Here is a 24,390-nt window from a genome sequence, read left to right on the forward strand (position 1 = left end):
CAGGTGTGTTGGCCGCAAGTGTGTTTCCTTCCTCACGCTTCCAAATATTTTGCGTTTGAAATGGGTTTTCGCGCAACACAGCGGTGTTGCGTGCGTGACATGGCACGCAGCGTGGCTGTCGTAGATATGGGGGGATTGTCCCACACTCCTGACAATTTTTTGTCTTCACTGTTTTTTCCTCGAACTAATTGCCTTGCTGCTGGTGCTTAGCCAGGTAACACAGCAGCTGGTACTTATTGATTGCTTATTTACCAGAGGAACTAGCGGCAATAACTGCGATTGGTGCAGTGTCTCTACGCTTCACAGGCTGGAGAGGCATCTGTCGAAAGACCGTAGGAGAGTAGCTCTAGTTTTTTCCTTTACCTGGTGTAACGGGAGGCTTGGCTTCATCTACCAGGCCCCCCCGTGCTCTTCCTTGTAAAGGAAAACTTGAGGTTCAGCTTAGTGCTCATTGCTTGCAAGTGTTTCTGCCTTGATGCAGAAGTGCAACCACTATATGGCAGTACCACACTGAGACTATAATGCTTTCTGGTGGGGACATAGGGCGGCATTTGTTACTGCCTGGGTTCTCGGCTTGCAGCCTGAACCGGCAGTTGTGCCATAACTGAGCCGTTAAGTGCTAAGTGCTGCAGGTGAAACACTCACACGCCTAGCGTGCAGAGGTTTTGAAGACGGCAGTTAAAGACGAGTTCCAGTATTAAGCAACCTGTGACAAATGCGCCTCCGGCATATTTACCAACTCCGAACAGCCAGAGGAGCGGGGATTTAGTGCATACGTTGCGTTCAGCCATCGGCCAGCTTCTACCAGCCAGCGCTACCAACACAAGGAGCAGCGAGAAGGTATCTAGTAACTAGGGATGTGGGAGAAACGGGGGTTTCAAAACTTCAGCTTAGTACACGGCGGTAGGAAGCAGTGAGTGGAACGTCTTATCTTCCAGGGCGGGGCGAAGGTTTGCGACACCATTGCGCCTTCCCCAGACAGTAACAGCAGGGAACCCTGCAATGGTTTCTCGAAACAGGTGGTGGAGTTTCCAGGATATTCTTCCCCGCTGCGTTGAAACAACTGCTTGCGTAGCCACGCCAATTTCCTAACGAGCAGACGCGAGCGGTATCGTTGACCTAACCTCAGTGGTTCCCCCTTTCTCTTTCTTCCTATCATGCTTTGTCTGAGGGGTAGGCGGCAATTTTACAGGCGTCGCAACTCACAGTTGTTCCCTCCGAGTTAATCTTTTGCCGCTTTCCGTGACCCATGGCCAAAAGTTTTCATCGTCGTTCCCTCGGTGGGGGACGCATTCATTCAAAGCGCTGTGGACAGCTCTATGTCACTTGCTATTCTCTAGCTCAGTAAACGAAACACATATGCTGCTTAAATTGTACCGTCAGATGAAGATTTGCAAAGGCATGATCAGTTAGACCTGAAGCCTGATGCCAGTACTTCTGACATCGCACTGGTTGAGAACCCTTAGAACCAGGGGAGGATGGCGAGGCTGAAAAGCCAAAAAAACAGCTCTTGGGTAGGCAACGTTGAAAATGCGCAAAAGATACTGTGCTAGCAGAGACTCGAGCCGACGAACGTCGGCCAAACCACCGAGACACGAACGCCAGTGGTGGTCCCGACAAATATGAAGACGAGTTTGCGCAGTGGAAATATGAGGAGAAGAATGCGCAGAAGTAACCGGCTGACAATGCATGGAATTACTAAGTAGTCACCTCAAGGGCAACGGGTTGAGGTGAGACAGCCAACAAGGTACAAAACGCGACCGTCCACAGGAGGCGCCGGTCGCTCTACCTCTACACAACTCTAACGAATAGAGAAATCGTCGTGGTTTTCAGCTGGAACGATGGCAAACAGCAAGCAGCAGCACCAACGAAACAAAGATGAAGCAATAGAACTACTGCAAGTGCGCAACCGAGCGCTGGAGCAAACATCGCATCGCCACGGCGAAAGCATTTATATGCGTGCGGCATAGCCTTAGGTTAAAATTCCTGCATCGATCGGCGGGTGAAGGCGCTCACTCACTGGATCTCGTCTTGGGAAAGCTCTTTTTTTAGGACCTAAGCTAGTAGAAAAGCCAGGTTGCCGAGTCGTGGCGAAGGTCCTTGCGGGGCCCCAGGAGGCACCCCTGGGCCTTTGTTGCCTTGTTGCCTTAGCTGTTTTCTAGATCCTTAGACCTGATATGCTTTTTTAATATGCAAAAAGTTCTTCTGTGCCTGTGTACTAAGTTGAATGAGCCTGTGTATGCTATTTCGATGGCGTGTAAGGCGGATTCCTCACCCGCTCAATCTACGCTTCGACTTAGGGCAACCAGTCTTCCCCCGCACTTCTGTGCGTGTATCAGCTCGTCTTGAACATTAAAAACTCACCGCGCAAAGCGGGTCTGGAACTGGTTCCCCGTAGCACTTGCGGCGGCAGGCACATTTGCTCGCAGATGCTCCATTGGACAGCGACAGTTCCATCCCTCAAGCGCACACGAATTTGGGGTAATAGGCTCATGCTTCAGCATCATGCATACCAGCGGTGTGAGGCGTACTGTGTAGACAATGCCTGGGGCCCAGGGTAACAATGAGGTTCCCGGTCCTGGTGTTGATTTATCTATACCTCACCCGCTACGGTTTCTGTTTTTTTCTAAGAACCTCGGAGACTCTAGAGAAGACCCACTTTTTCAGGGGGTCAGGAATAAACTTTTCCGCCTGGATATTTCCGACGCCACGATGCCCAGTTGTATGGAGTTATTGCAGGCCGGTATCTGGGAAGGGCATGTACCAACGGAGTTGGCTGACCCCCAATTGGAGGAGGGATCTGCTGACTTCTGCAGCTCCAATTGAGGTTATCTCTTGTTCTAGCCTTACTCCCCTGCCCCCTCCAACGGAAGGCCACCAGCCTACGCCTCCAGGAGCAGCCAATCCCGCTGCTCAGGGGTCGCTGCTGCCAGACACAGCCCCACCGAAGACAGAGAAGGTTTCGTCTGTTTCGTCAGCAGATACGTCTACTGGTGGCATTGGAGAGATTCAGTCGGTTGAAATTGACGCAACACTAGACGGCATTAGTCGAGAAGGGCTGTTGCAGCTTCTGCAGGAGCTGCAGCAGCAAACGCCTGAACTACTACGACTTCTCCCCACCCAAAACACTTCATCTCTCGAGAGTTTGTCAACTAAGGAGCTCCGAGGTCTTGTAGAGCAGCTTTTAAACCTAGCGGAGGCAGCGGACGTGCACGGAAATCCTGACCGTGTAAGTGTGAACTCCCAGGTGTCCTCCACATCACCGTCAGGCAGTGAGATGAAGTCACAGCGCACGCAGGCCGCACCGCAACCCCAACCTCAAAAGAAGCAAGAGGACAGCAGAGACCAACAGAGAAAAGAGAAGCGGAAGACAAGGGAACGTGAGCAGAACGATCTGCCGCAGAAGGACAGTGGGGCGGGTGTTCCAGTCCAAAGCTCCCTCTCCCAAGCTGCTGCCACCGCAACTGCTGCTGCTTCTGCTGCTGCCGTCGAAGCTCAGCAGCTACTAGAAATGGGCTTCTCAGAGGAAGAGGGAGAAGGGCTGTTTTCTGCGTTGCAGGAGCAGCTTCCGGTGCTACCGGAATCCGACATCTTGGACCTTCTTGTCACAATGGGCCCTGTACTTCAGGCGTTGCTTCCTCCTGAAAGTTCTCCACAAGATTATCCATCTTTAGAGCAGCACCAGAGGCAGAAAAATGAGCAGCAAGGTAGTACAGTAGATTCTGTGAGAGAGCTGTTAGACGCAACGGCGCAAGAGCGACAAGCCCTGGCGGCAGAGGGTGTGGCCATAAGGAGGTTCGTAGAGGCGAAGGTGGAGCCTTTGTCGTGGGAGGCTAGGAAAGACCTGCTGCTAACACTTCTAGCAGTTGCTGAGGCTGAGGCATATTGCCCGAAGGAGCCTGAAGTACGTCAGCTCTTGGGGCTAGACGACGCGGGTGCGGTAGTGACTTCAAGCGCCTCTGCGGCTGGTGCTGCTGCTGACAGGAATGGAGCTGAGCAATCAGACAGCAGGGCTTTCGGCGGGCTTCCGGTGGTGTCAGCATGGCGTCGGCTGCTGCAGCTGCCTGAGAACGCCCTTCGCGGTGAAAATTCTCTCTCTGCGGAGGAGGCAGATGCCCTTAGCGTTGAGGAGGTCAAGCTGCGTTATTCCCGCGTTATCAAGCAAGCCAAAGAAGAGAGCATCAAGGCTTCGATCAAGCGCTGCGAATACAAGGAGCAGGATGAGAGCTCTGTGGAAGGGCCAGAACTACCTGCAGAAAGCCTTGTGGGCACCAGCGCATCTCAAAGGACTATAGGAAGCAAACCACCGACCAAAGCAAGTTCTGCAAAGCCTCAAGACTCAGAAGACTCTAAGCATTCAGTGCGGCAACTTTCCGACAGTGACTGCCTTGGCCGCAGGCTCAATGCATGTTCCTCAGCCCCCACTACGGGCGCAAATCTGGGGGCCGCTGTGCGGGACTCCATAGTAACGGCATCAAGTGCTTCTGAGTCTCCCATGGGAGGCAAGGAGTTCCAAAAAGCAGTTATAGCTGCTGGAAGACCCAGCAGTGTGGTCCGCCCAGCGAGTGTAGGAGTATCGATAGGAAAAAATAGTTCAGCAATCCAAAGTGGACGTGGCGATGACCCACCCATTCAAGAAGGGGACCTCCTAGATCCTTCGCGAAAACCAGAAAAAGCCCTCGGAGGTCACTTAGATGCCGAAGACAGTGGAGACACTTCTGACTGGAGGAGGCTAAGAAAGCTGCCAGGCGGCGCTGGTCGGTTCGCTGCCTTGGGGTTGAATGATGTTGTGAGCTCTGCAGCAGCAGCTTTCTTGGGAGGAACGGCGCCCAGGCCGACTCCAACCCAGCGGCTCGTCGTACCTCCCATATTAGAGGTCTTCAAAAAAGCCGAGAGAAAATCAGGGATGATGGTGGGCAAATCATCTGTGGACAGTTTGGTGGCTCTGCGGGCGCATACAGGAAGTGGAAAGACACTTGCATTCTTGCTGCCGCTGATGCAGGCGTTGCGAGAACAAGAAGCGGCAGCTACTGCTGCAGCGAAGCGGAGTGCGAAAGATGAGGTGGAATACGCAGACCTGATGGATTGCAAGGCCCTGGCGGAGACCCTTGAAGTGCATAGGGGGGCACACAGAGCGCTCTTCGGAGCGAGAGGCCCACGCGCGCTTGTGATTTGCCCTTCAAGGCCCCTGGCTTCCCAGGTAGCTTCTGTTGCAGCTGCGCTTGCAAAGCGCATTAGGCTTTCTGTAGGTTGCACTACGGGCGGGGTCGGAACTGGGGACCAGCTTCGGTTATTGCGGCGTCGCCCAGTAGACATCCTCATTGGCACTCCAGATCGCTTATTATGCCTAACGCGTCCCAATCCTATGGAGAGCAGAACATGCGGGACCGGAGAGAGGATAGATCGTACACAGAGAACCAGCGGGCGGTTGGTGAGTCTCGAAAATGTGCAGTTCTGCATTCTGGACGAGGCAGACGCATCGTGGCTTGGAGGTTTTAGAGACGATGTTGAGAAACTGCTCTTGCGTTCCCACTTCCTCCATGCAGTCTCACAACCTGTGGGGGAACAGGAGACGAGATGGGTTCAACCGAAAGTCCTGTTAACCTGCACGGCTACGCCTAATAGTGGGGTAGAGGGGGGGCTGTGTGAACTGCTAGAGCTGCCGGCTGAGAGGGTACTTACTCTTTCAGGAGGCCCTTCCTTTCCCCCCCAGACTCAGTTGTGCCATGAGATGATGCAGGCTCGTGGGGCCGACCGTTTCCTGTTGCTAGTCGAACAAATAAAAATCCATCCACAGCTGCGGGGCAAAAAGATTTTGGTGTTCTGCAACACAGTCGACAGCTGCCGTGCCTGCTGCCACCACCTGCAAGCGGCCGACCTTCCTGCAGAGGTACCCGTGAGATAACATGGAGAGGAGGGAGAGGGCAACTTTTCTGTAACGTAGTTTTTCCTCTTTTCTGCAGGCAGTCCTGATGTTTTCCTTGCCATTGCACTATTGGTCAATGACCCTGTTGCCGAGTTTTAGATTGTGTCAGGAGATCGTCTCCAGGCATCGGCCCTTTTTGCTGTCTGATCATGCGATGCAGGGCTATGACGGCTCTTTGCCTGCTAGCGTGCGAGAGAAGAATCTGCGTTCATTTCAAGAAGGAAGCGGCCAGCGAATTTTGGTGGCTACGGATGCTGTAGCACGCGGCCTGCACATTGGTGGAGTGGATGCCGTCGTCAATGCAGACTTCCCCCTAACGACAGTGGAGTACTTGCACAGGTTGGGATTTACTGGCAGTTGTTCATTAGTCACTTGGGCAAAGCGCTCATGTTTCATCCATCCGCAATGCACAAACGTAGCCTCTAGTAATACTTCAGAGAATAAAAAACGATGGTTGCAGCAAAAGAATCGGCAGTGATCCGCGTTAGCGTGGATGCATGCGCGACTGTAGGGCCGGACGAACTGGCCGACTCGATTCCAAAGGGTTCGTGCTCTCCTTCGTCTCAAAGAGGGATGCAGCCGTTGCAGCGGCTGTCAGGGCATCTCTCTCTGCGGGTCTTTCCACCGAAGGAATAGATGGACGCGTTCCAAGACCCAAGAGTAGCGTCGGGTATCAGTGTGAGCCATTACCAGACTGCCGGCTTTACCACTATAGTCAAGTGGCCCATGCTCCGATGGCCGTACGCCCTGCTTCGCTGCGGCTGGATGGTTGTTGACTGCGCAATAGCGATGATTCATCTGCAGTTCCCATGTAGTTCGTTGCCAGCGTGATAGATGACTGCGCATTTGAACTACCGGGGGATCGGATATGTGACTTTGTTGCTTGTGCATGAGCAGCTAAAATCCGACGAATGAAGACGAAATCGAAGGCACGGCGAGGAGGCTGGAAGCCTCCACGGTAGGCTTGGGGCCAACACGGCCTTGCACAGATATGTGACCTCCCCTATAGTTCATGATCGGTGAATGATGCTGCCTTTCCTACCCGAGTGTCTTCACGTGTTCTTTTTATGTGCATTCTTTCTTCTCCCCGCACTACAGAGCTACAGCCTAGATGCCGTGTGAGCTGTTGTGGCCTGGCATTACCAGGCCAGCCTTCGGTCGTTGGGTACGTATGAACAGTCTTGACACTGTTTTGTCACAGGCCAAAGGAATGGCATGCCGAACGGATGGAAAGGGCCAAGAGGCTCAAACAGAGGCGACGAGGAAAGGAACATCCCAGGGGAAGGCGCCTACGCGTTGCTGTTGTGAAGAAGGCACCCAAAGGATCCTAAAAGCCGCGTCGCCCGCTTCACGGGGCATTCTTTCTGATACAACCCACTTTTTATCGGTGACCATATAATGCAAGAGTGTGCCATCGGATGCGAGAACAACCTGTGAGCGCAGCAATCATACCATTGGGGAATTGAGGCAGATGGCTTTTCAGGCCCAGTGCTTCGCAAACTGCAACAAGGACACTTGTCCTAAATGCGTTTCTTCAATTCCTCTAAGGGGAATTTCATTTTGTCAATTTAGTTGGTTTCTTATTTCTTGCCATGGTGACACTCGTAAGATTGCGTTTGATGTCAAGGTGGCAGCGCTGTGTAGTCCACGGAGAGTCAGTCACACCGGAAGTATGATTTAAAGATGACAAACCGGCTATTCCTCAGGGGAGAGCAGGAGTCAGAATGCGTCTGCTTCCCACTGTCATTGGGTGACTCAGCCGGACACGTCCTCCCACCGGTGATAGCTCAGTTGGTAGAGCGGCAGACTGTAGATGCTGCGGTAATCTGTTGGTCCCTGGTTCGATTCCGGGTCACCGGACTTTCAGTTTGCACTGTTTTGCCCCCGTGCCGTTTTTCTAGCTATTTTCTTCCTTCAATGGGACTCCTTCATTTTTGTATCTCTCTGAGAATAGGTTCCTGCGGAGCAAGCGGTGCTCACCCTCAAGAATTTGCCGTTCCATCGAGTGGGAGGTCTTCCAGTCGCGCTCTGCCGTCTTCGTACTCGCCAACTTGCAATTTTTGCCCTTGGGCAACATTAACCTGTTTAAAATAATGAATCCAGATGACCTGTAGCCAGCCGCAGCCGCAGGTGACCACGTCAGTGCGTGCTGTCTCTCTGCCCCTGCGAGTGTGTGGTCGGTATGTAGATGCCGTCGACCTAAAAACAGCGTTCAGCATCCATATGCGGCATTTTCCACAAGTCAGCACGTATGGAACACGATTATATATTTGGTGGCGCGAATAATCCGAAGCCATCTGGTGGTGTGGATCCCCCCGTGGCACGTGTTCATTGCTAGCCTTTGTGTCTCCTCTCGACGAGAGGCCAATGGTGTAGCCAATATTTTCCCGTGACCCCATTGTTTTTCATTTGCCAATTCGTCTACGCTATTTCTGCTCTGTAGGACGTATTCGGCGCTTTCCGTCATCTTGCTTCCTGAGGCGCGCGCCGAACTAGGTAGGTCCTTTTCGAAAACCTCGAGATCCTCTGTTCATTCCGCTACATGGGTCTGAAATATACGCGTACAGCTCAGAATAGTGTGCTTCTGTACACCCGCTGTTCCTTATTCCCACACTTCGCGGCCTCACGTCTGGGATTTCCGAGTTCATCCCGTGGATGGCTCACTTCTTGATCGGGCTAGGTGGTCTTCCACTGACACACTCTTCCTCTCTGCTCTTTGGCTTGGTTATTTCAGCCGGAAGTCGCTTAACCAGGATATTCTTGCAAGAGTAGCGTTGCCGCCTGCGCCCCTGCTGGGAAGTACAAGAATTTTCCCCCATTAAATGTATAGCACCCACAGAAACTCTTGGTGCTGCCTTCGCCAAAATTTCATGTTACTTGAAACGGTATGCGGCTCATGGGAACGCTTGCGAGTAGACGTAACGGACCGCCGTTCGTAGGGCTGGAGAGTGGCCTGTTGTAGTTGATCCTAATCAACTATGTCGTGCATTCTTTCCCTTTTGCAGTCAGCATAGAAGAATGCCTAGCATTGTTGGAAGACCTGGTCGTCCTCAGCACAGTGCTATGTCTACCAGTCTTGTGCTGGATTGTGACTATGAGTAGCGCACTTCGCATGACCAAACCCCTAGGTCCTCCCTTCCACGTGGCATGGCCCAAGTCGTTTCCCTCCATATCCTCGAGCCCTTCGGAGTTTCGACTCATCCACATATGACGGCTTTACATTCCTCAAAGAGTTTTGTAGATTCCATGAAAAATAGTCCAAGGATATTACCTACGAGTGTACCAATGTAACTTGCAATGTGTCATGCATTCTTTCCCTTTTGCAGTCAGCATAGAAGAATGTCTAGCATCGTTGGAAGACATGGCCGTCCTCAGCACAGTGCTATGTCTACCAGTCTTGTGCTGGATTGTGACTATGAGTAGCAGCCGGTTTTCAGGTATGGGTGGCATGCTGCGTGAGGGGAAGCAGTCATTCCGCATTTTTCAGTTACTGATAACCTTGCCGCTTGCCAATCCGCGGTTTCTTCACCACTAGACTTCTGTACACTGGTGGAGCTCCACGTTGCAAGACAAGACAGGGGTTCACCTGTTTCGTCAACGCCAGATCATGGCTGTTGCCAACGGGAGGCATTGCGTCGTCTTCTTCAACGAATTGAGCATACAGCAAATATTTGTTCCAGGTCTCCTTCCACTCAACGTTCAGATCCAACCTATTTTGGACCATTGACACACTTCATGCGTGTTCGGCGCAAGCCGGTAGAGACTCCGTGCTTTATCACGAAAGCGGCGAATAGCTACCAGTTTCTTCCACCTTCCACCACTGTAGTGCATAACAGAGGGGTTACATTCCTCATTGAGAAGCAGGGTGATGGAAGAGAGTAAGCTTCTCTGTATAGCATCGGCACATTAATTTCCCTCATGGTCTGTGGGATTGTTTGAGGCCGGTGAGCTCTCTCGGTAATCATGGCTAAATGGTTAAGAAAACACATACAAAGAGTTGGTACATGGTAGATAATCTGCGTTTGTAAGGTACGGATCATTTGTTCCCCGTCTATCACAATACCGCGTCAGCCTAAAAACCGGAGATCCCCAGTGAAGCGTGAACTCTGGAGATGCTAATCAGCATGTTCACAATTAATTTGCTTTGAACTGGTCCCAGCTATCTCTTGCTGCACTTGCTAGAGCACAAATATGGCCCTTTTTCGAAGGCGCGCCAGGATATTTCGCAGCAGGCCCAAACACGCCCGTGTATTCGGCGAAAATCATAAAACACAGGGCGCAGGATTGTCATTTTTCGGTGTATAGCACTCCTATGTTTGGCTTAAGGTAAGGATTGCCAACTTAAGGCTCTTCGTTGCCGAAAATAAACGAGGCACGTAGACCTTCTCAGACGTATTAGTCGGGCCCAGGGCAAGAAGATGAAAATTCAGGGAGGTTTCTCCTTTGAAAATTTCAACACAACAGTACAGGGGAGGAATTCCCATGTGTAATTTGCATATGCGCTGGGCCGAATAGCTTGCAGTGCGCTGAGGTGCCCCGGTGGCATCGGGGGCCAAACGAAGGCTGTTTCCGGCGGGAGACTGCACGCATTTGAATTCGTTCCCCTCTTTGCTCACTAGCTTTTCTTTGCTGTTAATTTCGGCCTTCTAGATGCCTTCCTTGTGGGTTTTTTCCGTGGATTGCACGGAGCAATTAGTTTTTGAGCAGCCGTACCACCCAACTGGCGGGCGCACGTATCGCGGAACTCAGCGCAAGAGCGAGGGTATTTATTCGTCCTTCCAGGAGCCCCAATTTATTCAATTTTAAATTCGAGATTAAATTAGTAGCAGCGGATTCAGTGCACTGCACTTGCGGCCCGGTTGTCGGCGACCGCCTGGACCAGGCAGGACCATCAAGACCGGACGTTGTCCAGGGGACAAAGAAGCTAGGTCCCAATTCAAGCATAATGCTTCCATTTTCACAGGGCCCTCTGAGATTCAATCCATCTAGCGAACGAGGAAGGCGTCGGAATGCGCGTCCTGAACGCTATGACGCATCTGTGCGGGCACCTCTGTCTACGATATTTTTCTCAAAGCCCTCAAAGGCTAAGAAGTGCTTTTCGGTCGATACCGCCTCCACAACACCACTGACGACTGCTCCTGTAGGAATAAAGCATAAAGCAGCACCTCCTCCTGGATTGCAGGAAGAAGCATTGGAATGTTTTCGTCTGTACGACAGGGACGGAGACGGGCTAGTCCCTGTGACGGAGGTTGCCTCGATGCTCCGAAGTTTGGGTTTTGTCGTGCGCGTTGAGCAGATCAAGGCTTTTGAGGCTGAAATGCGTTGTCAAAAGACCACCAGTGTGAACTTCGAGACCTTTTCCTCGATTGTCAGCAAGGGGCTTCCCAGAACAGTAGATCCCGCGGATGTTCTCGATGCATTCCACCTGCTGGACCGGGAGAAGAAGGGGAGTGTCAACGTTGAAGAGCTGCGCCACCTAATGACAACAGTCGGCGACCCCCTGTCAGAGGCGGATTGGCAGACGTTACTGAATAGAACTTTGATAACGCGCGAAAGCGTAACACCTGCGTCTTTGAAGAGCGGGACCTTTCTAAGGTTAATCTGCGGACCGCCTGACGGCGAGGGCCAGTGGGCCACTGATTCCGCTCTGGCGCCCCAGACTGCGTACAAAGGACCTTTGCTTTAAGGGGTAAACCCCAGAAAGGAATACAAGCTGTATTTGTAGTCCTGCCCATCAATCTCCGTAGCGGCTAGTGAGCTTAGTGAGTGGCATCCGTGTAGCGTTGTAGACAGGAAACACCCGTTCCCTGGTTGCACTAGAGAGGGCTGCACCTTAGTGGCACTTCACCGTCCTGCCCACAAGCGAACGTGATGACATGACCAACTCCCAAGAACTTGAAACTACGGTAAAGTCTGCGCCATAAATATATTCCCCTCAAGGGTATACACATAGATCTTATTCACAAGGGCGCTCCGCGCCTAATGATTTCATAATTCGTGTGTGGTCCATGGGAGCTAGTCAAGCAAAGCTCCCTCTTGCGCCCCCTAGGGGGGAGACTCCCGGCGGAAAGCTGCTGTACACAGTGAAACACTAGGAATCCATATGCACCGCAGGAGCGACGCGCAAGAAACATCAACGGCTCTCCAGGGCATTACCACATTGAGGAAATGGCATTTTGCGGCTCGGCATTTCTCGATATGTTTTGTGCCGGTGGGGATAAACCTTTGAGGTCCAGGTTCTGCTCTCTTTGACGCCCGCTGCAGTGCGTAGCGGGATCTGGCCCTTCGCTACTAAGGAATAGACGTGCGCTTCTAATAGCGACGATGGTGAACACGGCGTGAAATTCACATATGCCCCATCCGTTCTTCACTGTTGTTGCCCGGCAAGTTCTCGTTCAGATGAGATTCGCCTATAGCTTCCCGCTGAGTGTTTGCGGGCCCATTCGTGTGAATGTCCTCAAACTTCTGTCCCAAGCTACAGTGGTCCTTGAGGTCGAAGTTGTACCCAGAAGCGTCTGCTTCGTCTGGCTCGAACAATCCCGTCACGTCCAGGTGCTCTTCAGGAAGCTGCAAGGTATCCCGTGCTGCAGTAGCCTGGGAAGTGCTAGCTGGGCAGTCGCGTTGAGGGCAGTGGGCTGCTTCCGCCACGGGATTAGCACTTGAGGATGATTCTCCTTCTGCAGCAGCTCTCTCTTCAACAGCAGGGCTTACCTCGGGCGGTTCCCAGTCACCAACAACAGGCGAAGCTGCCAATCCCTCCTCGTTATCGCTGCAGCCCGCTTCGCCAGCTGGAGTACCCTTTGTCGGTTTGCTTATAAGGCGGCTCTGCTGCTGTGACTCAGCGGCTGCGCCGAGTGGAACAACCACTGCCTCGTCACCTGCAGCGGCCGCTACCTCGCCGCCCCTCTCTGGAAATGTGTCTGCGGCATGTAGCCGCTCAGTAATGTCTTGCTTCTCTGCGACAGGCGAAGAAGCAAGCATTTTCTTTTTCCGAGACACATTCTCGTGAGGCGATTTTTCTTCATTTCGAAGGCGCTTAGTAGAGGAGCGCTTCTTGATAGCTTGCTGGGCAACATCCCCTGCTGCACCCCTGTGAAGCGCCTTTGGCGGCGCATAGCTCGGGTCCGCCTGTTCTTGTTGCTGCCTGCAAGTTGGCGATGCAGTGCTGCGAGCATTCTCTTTTGATGCTGCTTCATCTGGATGCCGGCCAAGCACTTCTTGAGGCTTTTCTACCTGTATTTGGAGGGTTACAATATCTTCTTGCCGCAATTTCGAGCCTTCTCTATGAGTCGAACCACCGCAGCTTTCTCCTATACAGTCAGGTGGCATTTTCCGCCCCCTCCCCGTTTTCTCTTTTTTGCTCTGGCTGATCCCCGTCTTCGCTTCTTTCCGGCGTCTCTTCTGTGCGCCTTCAGTCGCGTTTCCATCCAAGTTATTTGGTGTCGGGCTTGACAGGTTTAGCACATGCTGATCCCGTGGCAGAAGTTGCCATGACCTAACGCAGTCGAGCAGCCACTGAGAAGAAATCGCTACAGGCTGAGCTCCTGCGTCTCCCTGAAAGCCCCAAAGGCCTCTGGCCTGCCGACGGCGCAACGCCTCTGCGTCTTCCAGCATCCGTACAGTAGCAGACGCATCGTCTCCTAAGACTCCTCCAGCAGCGAGAACCTGCAGCAGCATTATCTTCGAAACTGCATTCCCCTATGTGCTTCACAAAGAGACTGCCATCCATAAAGCTGCGTGGTCCATACTGAACAGGTAGAGGCAGGGTTACATGAGGTGCATACCAATGACTGCAGCTGTTGTTTGGAAAGGCCAGCAGGGCGGTAAGGTCCATCGATGCATATTGGCAGGCCCCTCAAAAGCCAGCGAGACTTCCGCTGTTCAACGGACGGGAAGTCTGGCCTCTGGAACTGATAGGGATCTGGCCACACCTGTAGCAGCAGAAGCAGCAACGGAAATGCGAGGTGGAATGAGCAGCAATAGCGCACTAAAGAGTCCGGTTCGGCTTCTCCGTAAGATGCTGCTCAGGGCTGTTCTTACCTTCTGTTTCCTGACTTCCTGGAGAAACTCTTCCCTCAAAATGAACGCTCCGTTCACCAGGGCGAAGTAAAGCTTCACTGTGGGCCGCTGAAGAGAGCAAGCACCAACATAGGATTTGCAATGCGTACCAAAAAAAAGAACAACTTTGAAGGCGTTTAAGCTAATGAACTTCAGGCCAGCTAGCCGTCCGCGTTTTGCAAATATGGACGCTCAGTTGGGCAAAGTCACGCACAGCAAGATACAGCTCGCCTCGTGAGCTTCGCGTTCAACACAGAACGCCTAAGCCATTTCCAGCAACGCTGCGTGTCTCACCACCAACTCATTACTGCAAATAAGGTGGGTTATTTTTTCAGGGTACTGAGGCTTCCACTCAAAGGCCGCGGGAACTCCGTCCCAGCTCCCCAGACGCCGAACAAGGGCCGGTAATTCGTTCTGCACACCCGCGCCTTCCGTGAAGCCGGTAGTGGAGAGGAGGGCCTGCAAGGCAAAACGACAGTATCAGGAGAGATAGGGAGGTAGAGGGGGAGGGGGCGGAAGGAGTCACTTCCTTGAAAAAGGCTCTAAACAGCGTTGCACCAGAGAGAATATAATGCAACCACGTAACACTGAGTAACGTTCCTGCACACAACCAGATCGCTTACCCTCTTGGTCCTACACGCCGCCTGTCGCCTCAGTTCTGAGTCAAACCTTCCTTTAAGAGCCAATATCGAAGCTGCCCACGCCATCAGCTTTGCCCGCCGGTGGCTCTTGCCTTTCGTCAGGCTTGCTGCCGCCGGTTGCTGTTGCTCTGATAGCTTCTGTTGCTTTATTCGCGGCTGCTTCTTAACCTGAGGCTCTCCTCGGGGCGTTTGACTGGTTGCTTTGCCCTGTATTTTCTCTTTTTTCTGGCGCTGCCTCTTTGAAGCATCTGTTGCAAGGCTGCTGCCCTGATTCTCCTGCAAGGGGAATGGCTCTGCTGATTGCTGCTGCAACTGTGTCACACCCGCTCGTGGGGCTGCTGCTGTCGCTGGGAGAGGGACAGGTGCACCGGCAGCTGCCCCTCTTTCGACAGCAGGGGCGGTTGGTGGTGGCCTTTTCAGTCCCGAGACCCGTGGACCATGGAGGCCCTTGGGGTGAACTGGGGCCTTTCGCTGGACAGGCGCTGCTGCCGCACCTGCTTCTGGCTCACTCCCCCGTCTCTTTTTGGTTGCAGTTACCGCAGCTATGCCTGCGCCATCAGCAGTTGTGGCAGCTGCCTGCTGCGGCTGCACGCATCCGTTCGGGTCTGCTGCCACCTTCTTCAGAGCGGACAAAAAAGCTTCCAAACGCTCGCCTTGCTCAGGCTCGGTAAGGGAAAGTGTAGACGCGAAATCTGTCGGCTGCAGAGCCAAGAGGGCGTCTCCCCCTATCTGCAAAGACATCAGAGCGCCGCACGGGAAGTGCCAGCCTGCGCTATCAACAGATATCCTCTCTATGCATGCAAATGCATCATTGCATAGAATTTGCTAAGTCACGTACTTCTTGAAGCTTCACAGCTACGATTGTCTCCCGGAGATCTGCGTCCAGCTTAAGTATCCGCGCCACTCCTGCATAATCCATCTGGCCAAAACCTGCAGCACGCAGACCAACGGAGGCAACGAGGGTAAGGGCACGGCGCGAGAGATGGCAATGGAGAACTCTGCAAAAGGGATGCCACTGGTGGTTCGCACGGAACGTATTCGATAAGTGAGACACCAAGCTGGCGGAGTAGTTCAGAGCTACGCCGATGGAGGTCAGAGAATACCCGAAGCGTAAAACCCCTGGCGGCAGGCGGCAGACCATCTTTCTGTGGCATTTCTCACCTTGCAACTCGGCCACCGTCACGCAACCTTCGGCGAGCGCGCGCCGCAGAAGTGTTTCTGCAGAACCCTTCATTGTGCCAAGAAGTAAAGTTTGTTCCACCAACGTCCCTACTTACCGCTAAGTGGAGGAAACAAAGAAGCGTTACAAACGCACCATTGTGTCTTTCGTACGCATTCCGGCATAAGTAAGGGTGGTAACTAAAATATGCAAGGAAAGGATCGAAGCTACTATGCAATCCCCAGCCAGCAGGTCTGCCCGGAAAAGCGCCAGTCGTCAGCGCGCGGGAAGCCGACCTTGAGTGTAAAGTTCCAGGAACTTAGGCATAATTTGTACAATAATTGCAGGCGGATGCGCCGGTGATACATAACTTGCTTGCTCCCCCCTTTGAACAACGACCCACCAGCCCCAGCAAGTACGGGTGGTTTTTAGATCATTCGAGGCGAGCCCATTCTCCCACGTAACCGCGGCAAGACATTTTTTATTTATTTCTACTTCTCCGCATTAAGTCCATCCACTCTCCTTCCCATGCCAGCGGCGCGTTGGCATTTGTTTGCAGGGATGCCAAGTAGAACACAGATTGCGAGAGACTCCAATGCGTCCAATCTTGTGCCCAAAGGGACATTCAAAACAATAAGACTTTGTGTATAGTGAATGCAGTTGATCAAGGTGTTATGTAGACTGCTAACGCGAGTGACAGGTTGCCCAATTCCCAACAGAGTAACGTGCGAGGTGCTGTAACGTCGTCTGTTCCGCTGTGTGGCAGGCTGCGTCAAAAACCAGCGCAGGAATCCATGCTTGCTGGTGTTTCTGGCTGTTTTAAGCGGAATAGGTAATTTACAGTTGAAGAGGCCGTCAGTCAGTACATTAGAGAGGAGCTTGCGGATACGTGCTGGCGGGTTGCCGGGGCGGTGTTATACGCTGCAGTCGAAGTAATGCAGTCTCTTCTCTGCACCAGTTACAGGGTCCTGTACCGCGTTGCTCTGAACACCTGGGTTCAGGACGGTAGGTCAGTTGTATTCAGGGAACCATTGGTCTAAGTGGTCGATTTGGTCCCATGCACCGCACGGTGTGGTGCGTTTTTACCCTTTGTAGCGCTACGTGGATCTGCAGGTACGGAGAGCTGCGGACGTGAAGTCGCGATTGGTCTGCCCAAGTCGGGTGCTCCAATTTGCATTTTTTTCGACACGTCCGGAGATTTTTGCGAAGAGGGGATCGCTCTCCAGTAGGTAGGCCAGGCGCTGGACGATTCGCCTTGCCATTTGTCATGCTCCAGCTTCTAGAAGGTGCAAATTTGCAACTTTTCCTATTTAGTATAGAAAAGCAACTACATTAGCACGCACCTCCAAGCTCTTGCTCGATGCACTGACCGACACCGTGTTGGAATGAAAAATATCTCCGCATTTTATCTTACCGAAAGCTTTCTTACCGTCTAGGCTTCTCACGGAGAGTGCCTTCGCTCGTGCCAACTGTCCAAGTGAGACAGATTCAGCGATGCAGTAAAGGCGTCTCCAGCGCCTTTTGTGTTCAAGCTGAACCAGGCTAGGTGCAGTTGCTGTCTGCATCTACTTTACTCCAGGGGGAGAGCATGACAGTGGATGCCTCGTTTTCGGAACCCCTCAGGAATGGAAGGCTCTTCCAGAAACTATGTGATGTTGGTTTGCCCTCAAGTTGGCGAGAAAACAAACTGTGGCTAAGTAAGAATACACACGGAGGAAGCTATCGATATCGCGCCGCATGGACAACTCTGTCGCAAAAAGAAGTCCCACGGTAGACTTGAAGCTTCTGTTTCAATGAACTATAGCAAGAATGTCCCCAGAGAGAGTCTAGCAGTTACAGGCTGGGCGGCGGATACGGAACTTACGGACGAACGAATAAAACGAGCCTGAGTTAGATAGTACTTACTCGTCGATGACGGCGAAGCACTGCTTGCTGCTCTAGCTGAGAAGTAAGAGGACAACAATAAAAGTTATTTGGTTGAATATTCGGTTGTACAGCCTGTGGATATTGGAGCTGGGAAGGTCAACGCATCCCATGGGTACAGATGAAACGAGAACAGATGGAAGCAGCCGACTTCTGGACTCACAAGACTGGAGAAGCATGCAAAGTCGCATAGCCATTCATTCGGCAGTGAACCATGTCATATAATTCAATATTGCAAGCGCGTGAGTACGGCTAGAAAACGCGAGGACGAAGAGTTGCGAGGAACATCTCAGGGCCACCAGAGAAGCGATCACGTAAACGACCTGGCACACACGCAACGATTCAGTGACGGGATCGGTAGAGACCAGCACCAGCAGATCCTCCTCAATTCAGTCCGTGCTTATGTAAATTAGCACTAGTGGGCAGGGAGCTTTCAGCAATATTGGGGACGCGCTTCCCAGTGAGTCGGAGATATGAAGTTTTTGAGTGCATCCTATTTGTTTGCTTCTTCGCGTTGTCCCTGTTCCACCGCTCCGCCAAAACCGCATAATGCACGGGGAACGGTAGAACGGGCTGCCATAAAACTGACACATCTGAGAGACAAGCCTTCATTCGATACGAAAGAGTTGTTGTGTGCCTCTGGCTGCCCGCTCATTTCATAATCAGATGTATGAAGGACACCACGAACATTTTCACTGATGCCTCTCCCGAAGCCATCTCGACCTGGCATTGTGCTTTTTGGGTGAGCGTAGCGGATAGGACCTGCAGCATAGACAGTAGTCTCTGTCGGAAGCAGACAAAGTATGGATTATACATACTAGTACGCTGAACGCCGCTTAGTAGGCACGCTGTGTTGGCATGTACAATCATGTTTTAGCTGGGCACGAGGTAATCAAAATAACACTAGGCTAGGGTACGATGATGGCGTATGATGCGCATTTTAAGCTAAGGGGATGTCCTAAATTTCAAACGTTAAACGTTGTGGTTGCGAAATACTCTCGAACCACGCTTATGGCAACTTTCAAAATTTTTACCAGTCGAACTGGAGGGATGCTTCTGTGAATTTCGTAGTGGTGGCCGTCCATTCATTGGTTGCGACAGAACTTTCTTCGCTGTTAGTAGGTCCAACAAGCTTGCGTCTTTCATGCCCTGTTCCCAGTTAGTTGCACCATCCAGCGAACGGCGTCTTCATTATTTATGTTTGAAATCGCCATAGATGCCACAGGGGCATCATGGATCCAAAGATTGTTAGCACCTTCTGGCGCGAATTCATGGCGCATCGCAACACCTGTAGAAACATGCCTACCGAGAACCAACGGGAGGCTCACTTTGGAACAGAGTGGAGGCACTTTAAACTTAATCAGTATTTGTAGCACTGCATGCATGTATGCGAGGTCGCCTTTCAGCGGCGGTTGCAGCAAGGCTTGCCGCACTCCCCCGATGCCGCCTGCTCACCAGTTTCACGCCCTCATGGGGGTATGTCCAGGAAGCCTAGACCCAAAATAAGAGGCCAAATACTTTTGGCGGAACTCCCATTGTAAATAATTTGACTCTGTTGCAGCCCACAACAATCCACTGCTTAGATCACTACTCTGCAGTACCTCCTAGAACACTCCAGCAGCAGAAGCATATGACAAACTTGCCAATTTCTTATTGACAGGAGTGCCGGAGCGACTCACTTCCAGTATCTCTTTGATGACGATTCCCCCAAAGCGCCCCTCAGAGGATGATTACAGTGCAATAACGGTAGTACACAACACAGCTGTGGACGGGTAACTACCCTTCCTGCAGTCCTACTTACTTCTTTGTTCCATCTTAGTATGACTCCTGACAACACATCTCTGCGGGACCTGTTTTGGCGAAGCGATGACGCTACTTGAAATAACGCGACGACAGTTGATGACGCTAGCCGTGGACCGGTGTTAACTCCTGCTGAGTTGTATTGATTAAGATATCCCCCCAAAGAAGCTGACCTCTCCCAACTCTCCAAGTGCCTTGGGCACAGCGGAACAATGGCATAGCGATTGTGAAGGGAAGAGGGAACGGGGATGCACCGACTCGTTAGAGACATGCTAAACACCTGCTTGGCCCTTTAGGCAACGTGCACACCTTTAGAGATTCACCTACCAGCTCGACCCAGAACATGCTACACAGCACAGCTGGTTGCAACTCCTGCTGCGAGGCAACCCCAGATACAAACATAGCACGCCCCCATTCTGCTGAGTGTAATAACACTATATATATTTGAAAAAGAGTTGCTGGGCCGCCACTATGCAGTTCCCATCCAAGTGAGAATGCACCCACCAACTTCGGATGTAACATGCTACAAACGGCTGCAACTGCCTGTCTGTTGAATGCAATCAAGAAACAAAGCAGCCTCAGCTCGTACAACACTGCAAAATGGGTCTATTTACTCGCTGGATTCCTCTGCGATACACAATGACGCTGTCGCCAGTCGGATCTGCGCTGGTGGTTTCTTGTGCTGACACACGGGTGCGTCCCTAGAAAGAGCCTCTATGGTCCCTCTCCTGTCTTTCCCCTGACAGCCTGTAATGGATCAAAAGTAGTACTGTTATCGAAGAATATCAAGTGCATACTTGCTTTCTGCTGTGGAAGGAGGGATAGGCCTCTCCTGCTGCGCCATGGGGCTTCGGGGCGGGTAGAGATGCTAACCGCCACATTAGTGAAGGAAAACCATCCATTGTCTCTTTTTTATGTATGTTAGAGCTTCGCAGTTTTTTGCAAGCGCCCCGGCAAGAAGAGTTGTGAGGAGATGCGCCCTAGTGATGCTAGTGACGCGCAGTCTCCTTAGGCAGCCGAATACATCAGTTTCCTTCTCCTTCTCGTGTATTTTGAATACCAATGAGTTGATATCTCTTCAACCGCCACGCATTTCGAGTGGCTTTAAGACAGCCGTTGAATCGGGCATACCTCAAGGCGCACAGTACTGGGCTGAAGGAACTAGCCCGTTGGCTTTCAGTTAAGACCATTTTGACCAGTCCAATCACGGAGAGCTATCGTGTACTAAGTGTAATTCGGAAGCATACGGCAGATCTGAGCAGTCCACTATTCAGTCGTGGTGTAACAACAGACGCTCACCGAGAATGGGGGTGCAGTCGGACGATGCAGCCGGTGAAGACTGCGAGCTCGATGAGTTCGTCTTTGATGAAGAGGAACTCATGGGCAGTACGCACGCTTCGCCTAAGGCAAAGGTATGAGCTCCTAATAAGCCTACACCTTCCCAAAATCCGTATGGGCATCCAAACGGAACTTTCACCGGGTGCATTCGTACCAGAATACGAGCGCAGTTGTATTATGTTAATATCTGAGGACACAATATCTGGGGAAATTGAGACCCGTCTAAGACCTTCCAAGACTGAATTCTGTTTTCAGGGTCTGGTCCCTCGGTACCACTCACCGGAGTCCTTGGACAAACGGATTGACGAACTTATCCACGAAACTGCAGACCTTTTGGGGTTGAACGAAGCTGTTGTTGGGTTAGTCTTTCTCCCGCCATGGTTTAACACACTCCTTACCGCACGGATTCAACAGTGCTTGTTCCTTGTTCAATTTGTCTCTACTGTGTCTGTCCAGCTGTTGAGGCTTTTCTTCATTGCATGCAGAATTCTACTCCGCGCGTTTGACTGGCGAAGCGACGCCTTAGTTCAAGAGTGGTTTAATGACAGCGCTGCGGTCCTTCGAAAGGTATTGTGCGATTATTCAAATATGCGGCGCGAAGAGAGTCAGCGCCCGGCTGACGCTGACCAACAAGTGCTTAGCTGCCTGCTGCCCACTAGGAAACATCGTCGGCTGTTTTTGTGTCTGTTGGAAAGCAGTAGAGTTTCTGGAGGTGTGCATATGCTGGCGATGCAGGGCAGGCTTCCTCCAGAGCTTCGGGAGGCGGAGAAGGAGCAGAACACACCTGCAGCAGTCACCAATGACCACGCTTGTGCCCGAGCCCGGCCGGAAGCACATGGGAGTGCAGCGGGAGCGGCTCCATCGTGCGCTGACATATCCAATAAGAAAGAAGCTGGCGGCATGTTTGAGTGTCCCGTCACTGCAAATCTTGTTCCCCTGAGCGACACGTTTGCTCTTAAGTGCAACCACCGTTTCTCCAATGCGTGAGCAAAGGTTAAAGCTTACCGTGGGACCTTATACTGCCCCTACTCGGCGAAAGCCCATTTGCTATGCACAGTAGAGTTAGTGGGTTTCGTGGCGTGTGTTGTTTTGATTGTGTCAGCGCATGGATAGGATATCTAGACGCGTTGGTCACCGAGAGCCCGCAGCGCGCTCTTGACGCCCGGTGAGTAACAGTGGCATTGCTAAGGGTCCCTTGGCGCTGTTTTCTCTTTTGGGGCGCTCATGCCTACGATGCACCGAATATCTGTTCCTGGAGCTGTGCTGTGGACGTGAAGTGGGTAGAGGATTCCAGTGAGCGGCATCGTTGTTTGGTGCGCTCTAAAGAGGTTGAAGCTAAACTTCTGGCGTTGCGGGCCCACCCGTGTGATGGGGGGTGGGGATAAAAAGAGGACTTCTGACGCTCGGCTTCTGTCAGTGTCCGGTTAGGTAGCAAGCGTAACATTTATATTCTTTTCTGGAGGCGATGGTGATATCTCGTTGACGGGTCTAAGCTTTGTGGAGATAGCGCTCCATTCATGCGGGCTGTTTGATATGCAGGCTTACTGAGTTGTGAATACGGAGTCTTTTCTTGTTGTTTGACTTTGCTGTAGTGCAATTCGTGCCATTTTTGTTAGTCATACCACTTTGTGTGTGCATTCAGCGTGATTACCCGACTATGGTGCATTTGTGTGTGCTGTCTTCCAGGTGCCCTTTCCCTGGATGTTTGGAGCTCGTAACTATGGATGTGTGGCACTTTTTCCGGGGGCCACCAGCAGTGGCCCGACTGCGGATGTTTGCTCGTGAACAGTTTGTGGGGAAGCACCTGGCTGTTGCCTGGTGCCCGTCGCCCACGTGCGAGCAAGCAGTGGAGTTGGTCCCAGCAGCAATGAGTTGTTCGGATACTGAATCTTCCTTTTGCAACTTGTCAGCAGCAGAAGTTGCGCCGGTAGCAGACGTGACTTGCAGTTGCGGCGCTCGATTTTGTGTACTGTGTGGGAACGAGCCTCACCGACCCATCTCTTGTCGCGTCATCGCAGCGTGGATGCGGAAGAACGTACGGGAGGCCGACAGTGTGACTTGGATTTCTTGCAATACACAGCCGTGCCCCAAATGCCATCGTCCGATTCAAAAAGACAAGGGGTGCATGCACATGCGCTGCTATTGCCAACACGAGTTCTGTTGGCTGTGTCTTGGTGACTGGAAGCAGCACTCGACTAGGAGTTTTTATCGGTGCAACGTTTATGAGCAGCGAGGTGGTGAATCTCAGCAGAGTGGCAGCAACGCGGACGCACAACATTCGCTTGAGCGGTATGCGCACTTTTTTGAACGCTACAGAGCCCACAACCACGGACAGCAAGTGGCAGCACGCATGCAGTCTAGCCAGCTGCAGAAGTGCCGGGAGGTCGCCGCTTCTGCTGGAGGAGCTGGCATGCAGCCACCACCAGCTAATTGCTCTCCTCACAATGCAAATGATACTGAAGAGGACAAAGTTCCCAACAGGCGCAGGTCGGAAAGCAGCAGCCCCACCCCATCAGGCGAACGAAATGGCACATCCCCTTCCAGCAACAGGGACGCAGAAAGCCCTGTCGGTTTCGGGGATTTTGACTGGGACTTTTTGGAGAAGGGGTGGCTGCAAGTTGTGGAGTGTAGGCGAATGCTGAAGTGGTCGTATGCTTTCGCATTTTTCGCCGAGTTTCCGGAAACCCGGCAGAAGCACCTTTTCGAGTTTCATCAAGGACAACTCGAAAGAAGCCTGGACCTCCTTCAGGAAAGACTCGAAACCTTTGAACCGAAGGCATACATTGATAGGGATCCTGCAGACCTCATTACTTTCAAGATGCAGTTGCTCGACTTAACTGCGGTCGTCCGCGGATTCTTCGCGAAAATATGCGATGTATTCGAAGATGAGTTTGTGGCAGACGCAATGCATGTCAACGACAGAGAAACAGGCTAAGGGGCAACTAGCAGGATTGCTGCGCATGCGCCCCAATTTTTTCAAGTTTTCAAAAGTACATTGCTAACTGTCGTTTGTCCATTTGGTTTCACATCAAGCAATGCTGGCTTTCTACTGCCGCTGCATCTTACGTCTCCGGGCAGCTGGTGATTGGAGGTGCTCTATTGTATCCCGTGGTTTGAAAAGGATTTTATTTTTTTCGTACTTTTGACCTACTGCGTTACCAAGCCGAACCAGCAGAGAGTATGAAAGCAACAGCATTGTGCGCAGTATGTGGGCTGCGCATTTTTTCAGTTGCTCTACCGGCCTGTAAAGGCTGAACGATGTCATACTGAAGAAATGGTGAGCGTTCGCTAACTGTGTAACTCGTCATATCTTGCCGGCAGCAGTGTAAATGGATTACTCCTTCCGCGCGCAGCTCTGCCTAGCGCAAGAAAGTGATACCTACGGACTGCGCAACCCTGGACGGAAGGAGCAACGTAAAAGTTGATGGTTTGAGCGTTGCTCACTTCCCGTCGATGGAATGCGACAGCGGTTAATACTGAGAAACTATAGGTTTTGGCCAATCGTCACTCGCCAATGGCATCTGGCCCCGTGCACGTGCTGAAAT

The 24,390-nt window shown here is 52.1% G+C and overlaps 4 protein-coding genes across 4 annotated transcripts; 3 read left to right on the forward strand and 1 right to left on the reverse strand.

Annotated features, from left to right (window-relative positions):
• Positions 1 to 2,429: 2,429 nt before the first annotated feature.
• Positions 2,430 to 6,702, forward strand: EAH_00002020 (DEAD/DEAH box helicase, putative; the record flags this gene model as incomplete). Its single annotated transcript, XM_013394930.1, has 4 exons — positions 2,430 to 2,557; positions 2,740 to 5,896; positions 6,036 to 6,265; positions 6,438 to 6,702. The coding sequence occupies 4 exons, from the start codon at positions 2,430 to 2,432 to the stop codon at positions 6,700 to 6,702; spliced, it is 3,780 nt and encodes a 1,259-aa protein (XP_013250384.1).
• Positions 6,703 to 10,871: 4,169 nt separating this feature from the next.
• Positions 10,872 to 11,612, forward strand: EAH_00002030 (calmodulin, putative; the record flags this gene model as incomplete). Its single annotated transcript, XM_013394931.1, has 1 exon — positions 10,872 to 11,612. The coding sequence occupies one exon, from the start codon at positions 10,872 to 10,874 to the stop codon at positions 11,610 to 11,612; it is 741 nt and encodes a 246-aa protein (XP_013250385.1).
• Positions 11,613 to 12,271: 659 nt separating this feature from the next.
• EAH_00002040 (hypothetical protein, conserved) lies at positions 12,272 to 15,859 on the reverse strand (the record flags this gene model as incomplete). Its single annotated transcript, XM_013394932.1, has 7 exons — positions 12,272 to 13,591; positions 13,711 to 13,857; positions 13,967 to 14,053; positions 14,279 to 14,443; positions 14,608 to 15,354; positions 15,464 to 15,555; positions 15,787 to 15,859. The coding sequence occupies 7 exons, from the start codon at positions 15,857 to 15,859 to the stop codon at positions 12,272 to 12,274; spliced, it is 2,631 nt and encodes an 876-aa protein (XP_013250386.1).
• Positions 15,860 to 20,811: 4,952 nt separating this feature from the next.
• EAH_00002050 (IBR domain-containing protein, putative) lies at positions 20,812 to 23,780 on the forward strand (the record flags this gene model as incomplete). Its single annotated transcript, XM_013394933.1, has 6 exons — positions 20,812 to 20,919; positions 21,101 to 21,204; positions 21,331 to 21,412; positions 21,581 to 21,828; positions 21,948 to 22,010; positions 22,532 to 23,780. 6 exons carry the CDS (start codon positions 20,812 to 20,814, stop codon positions 23,778 to 23,780), a joined length of 1,854 nt encoding a protein of 617 aa, XP_013250387.1.
• Between the last annotated feature and the right edge of the window lie 610 nt (positions 23,781 to 24,390).

The sequence above is a fragment of the Eimeria acervulina genome, genomic scaffold (genome assembly GCF_000499425.1).
Source record: "Eimeria acervulina Houghton genomic scaffold, Eah_scaff6, whole genome shotgun sequence".
Lineage (NCBI taxonomy): Eukaryota > Apicomplexa > Conoidasida > Eucoccidiorida > Eimeriidae > Eimeria > Eimeria acervulina.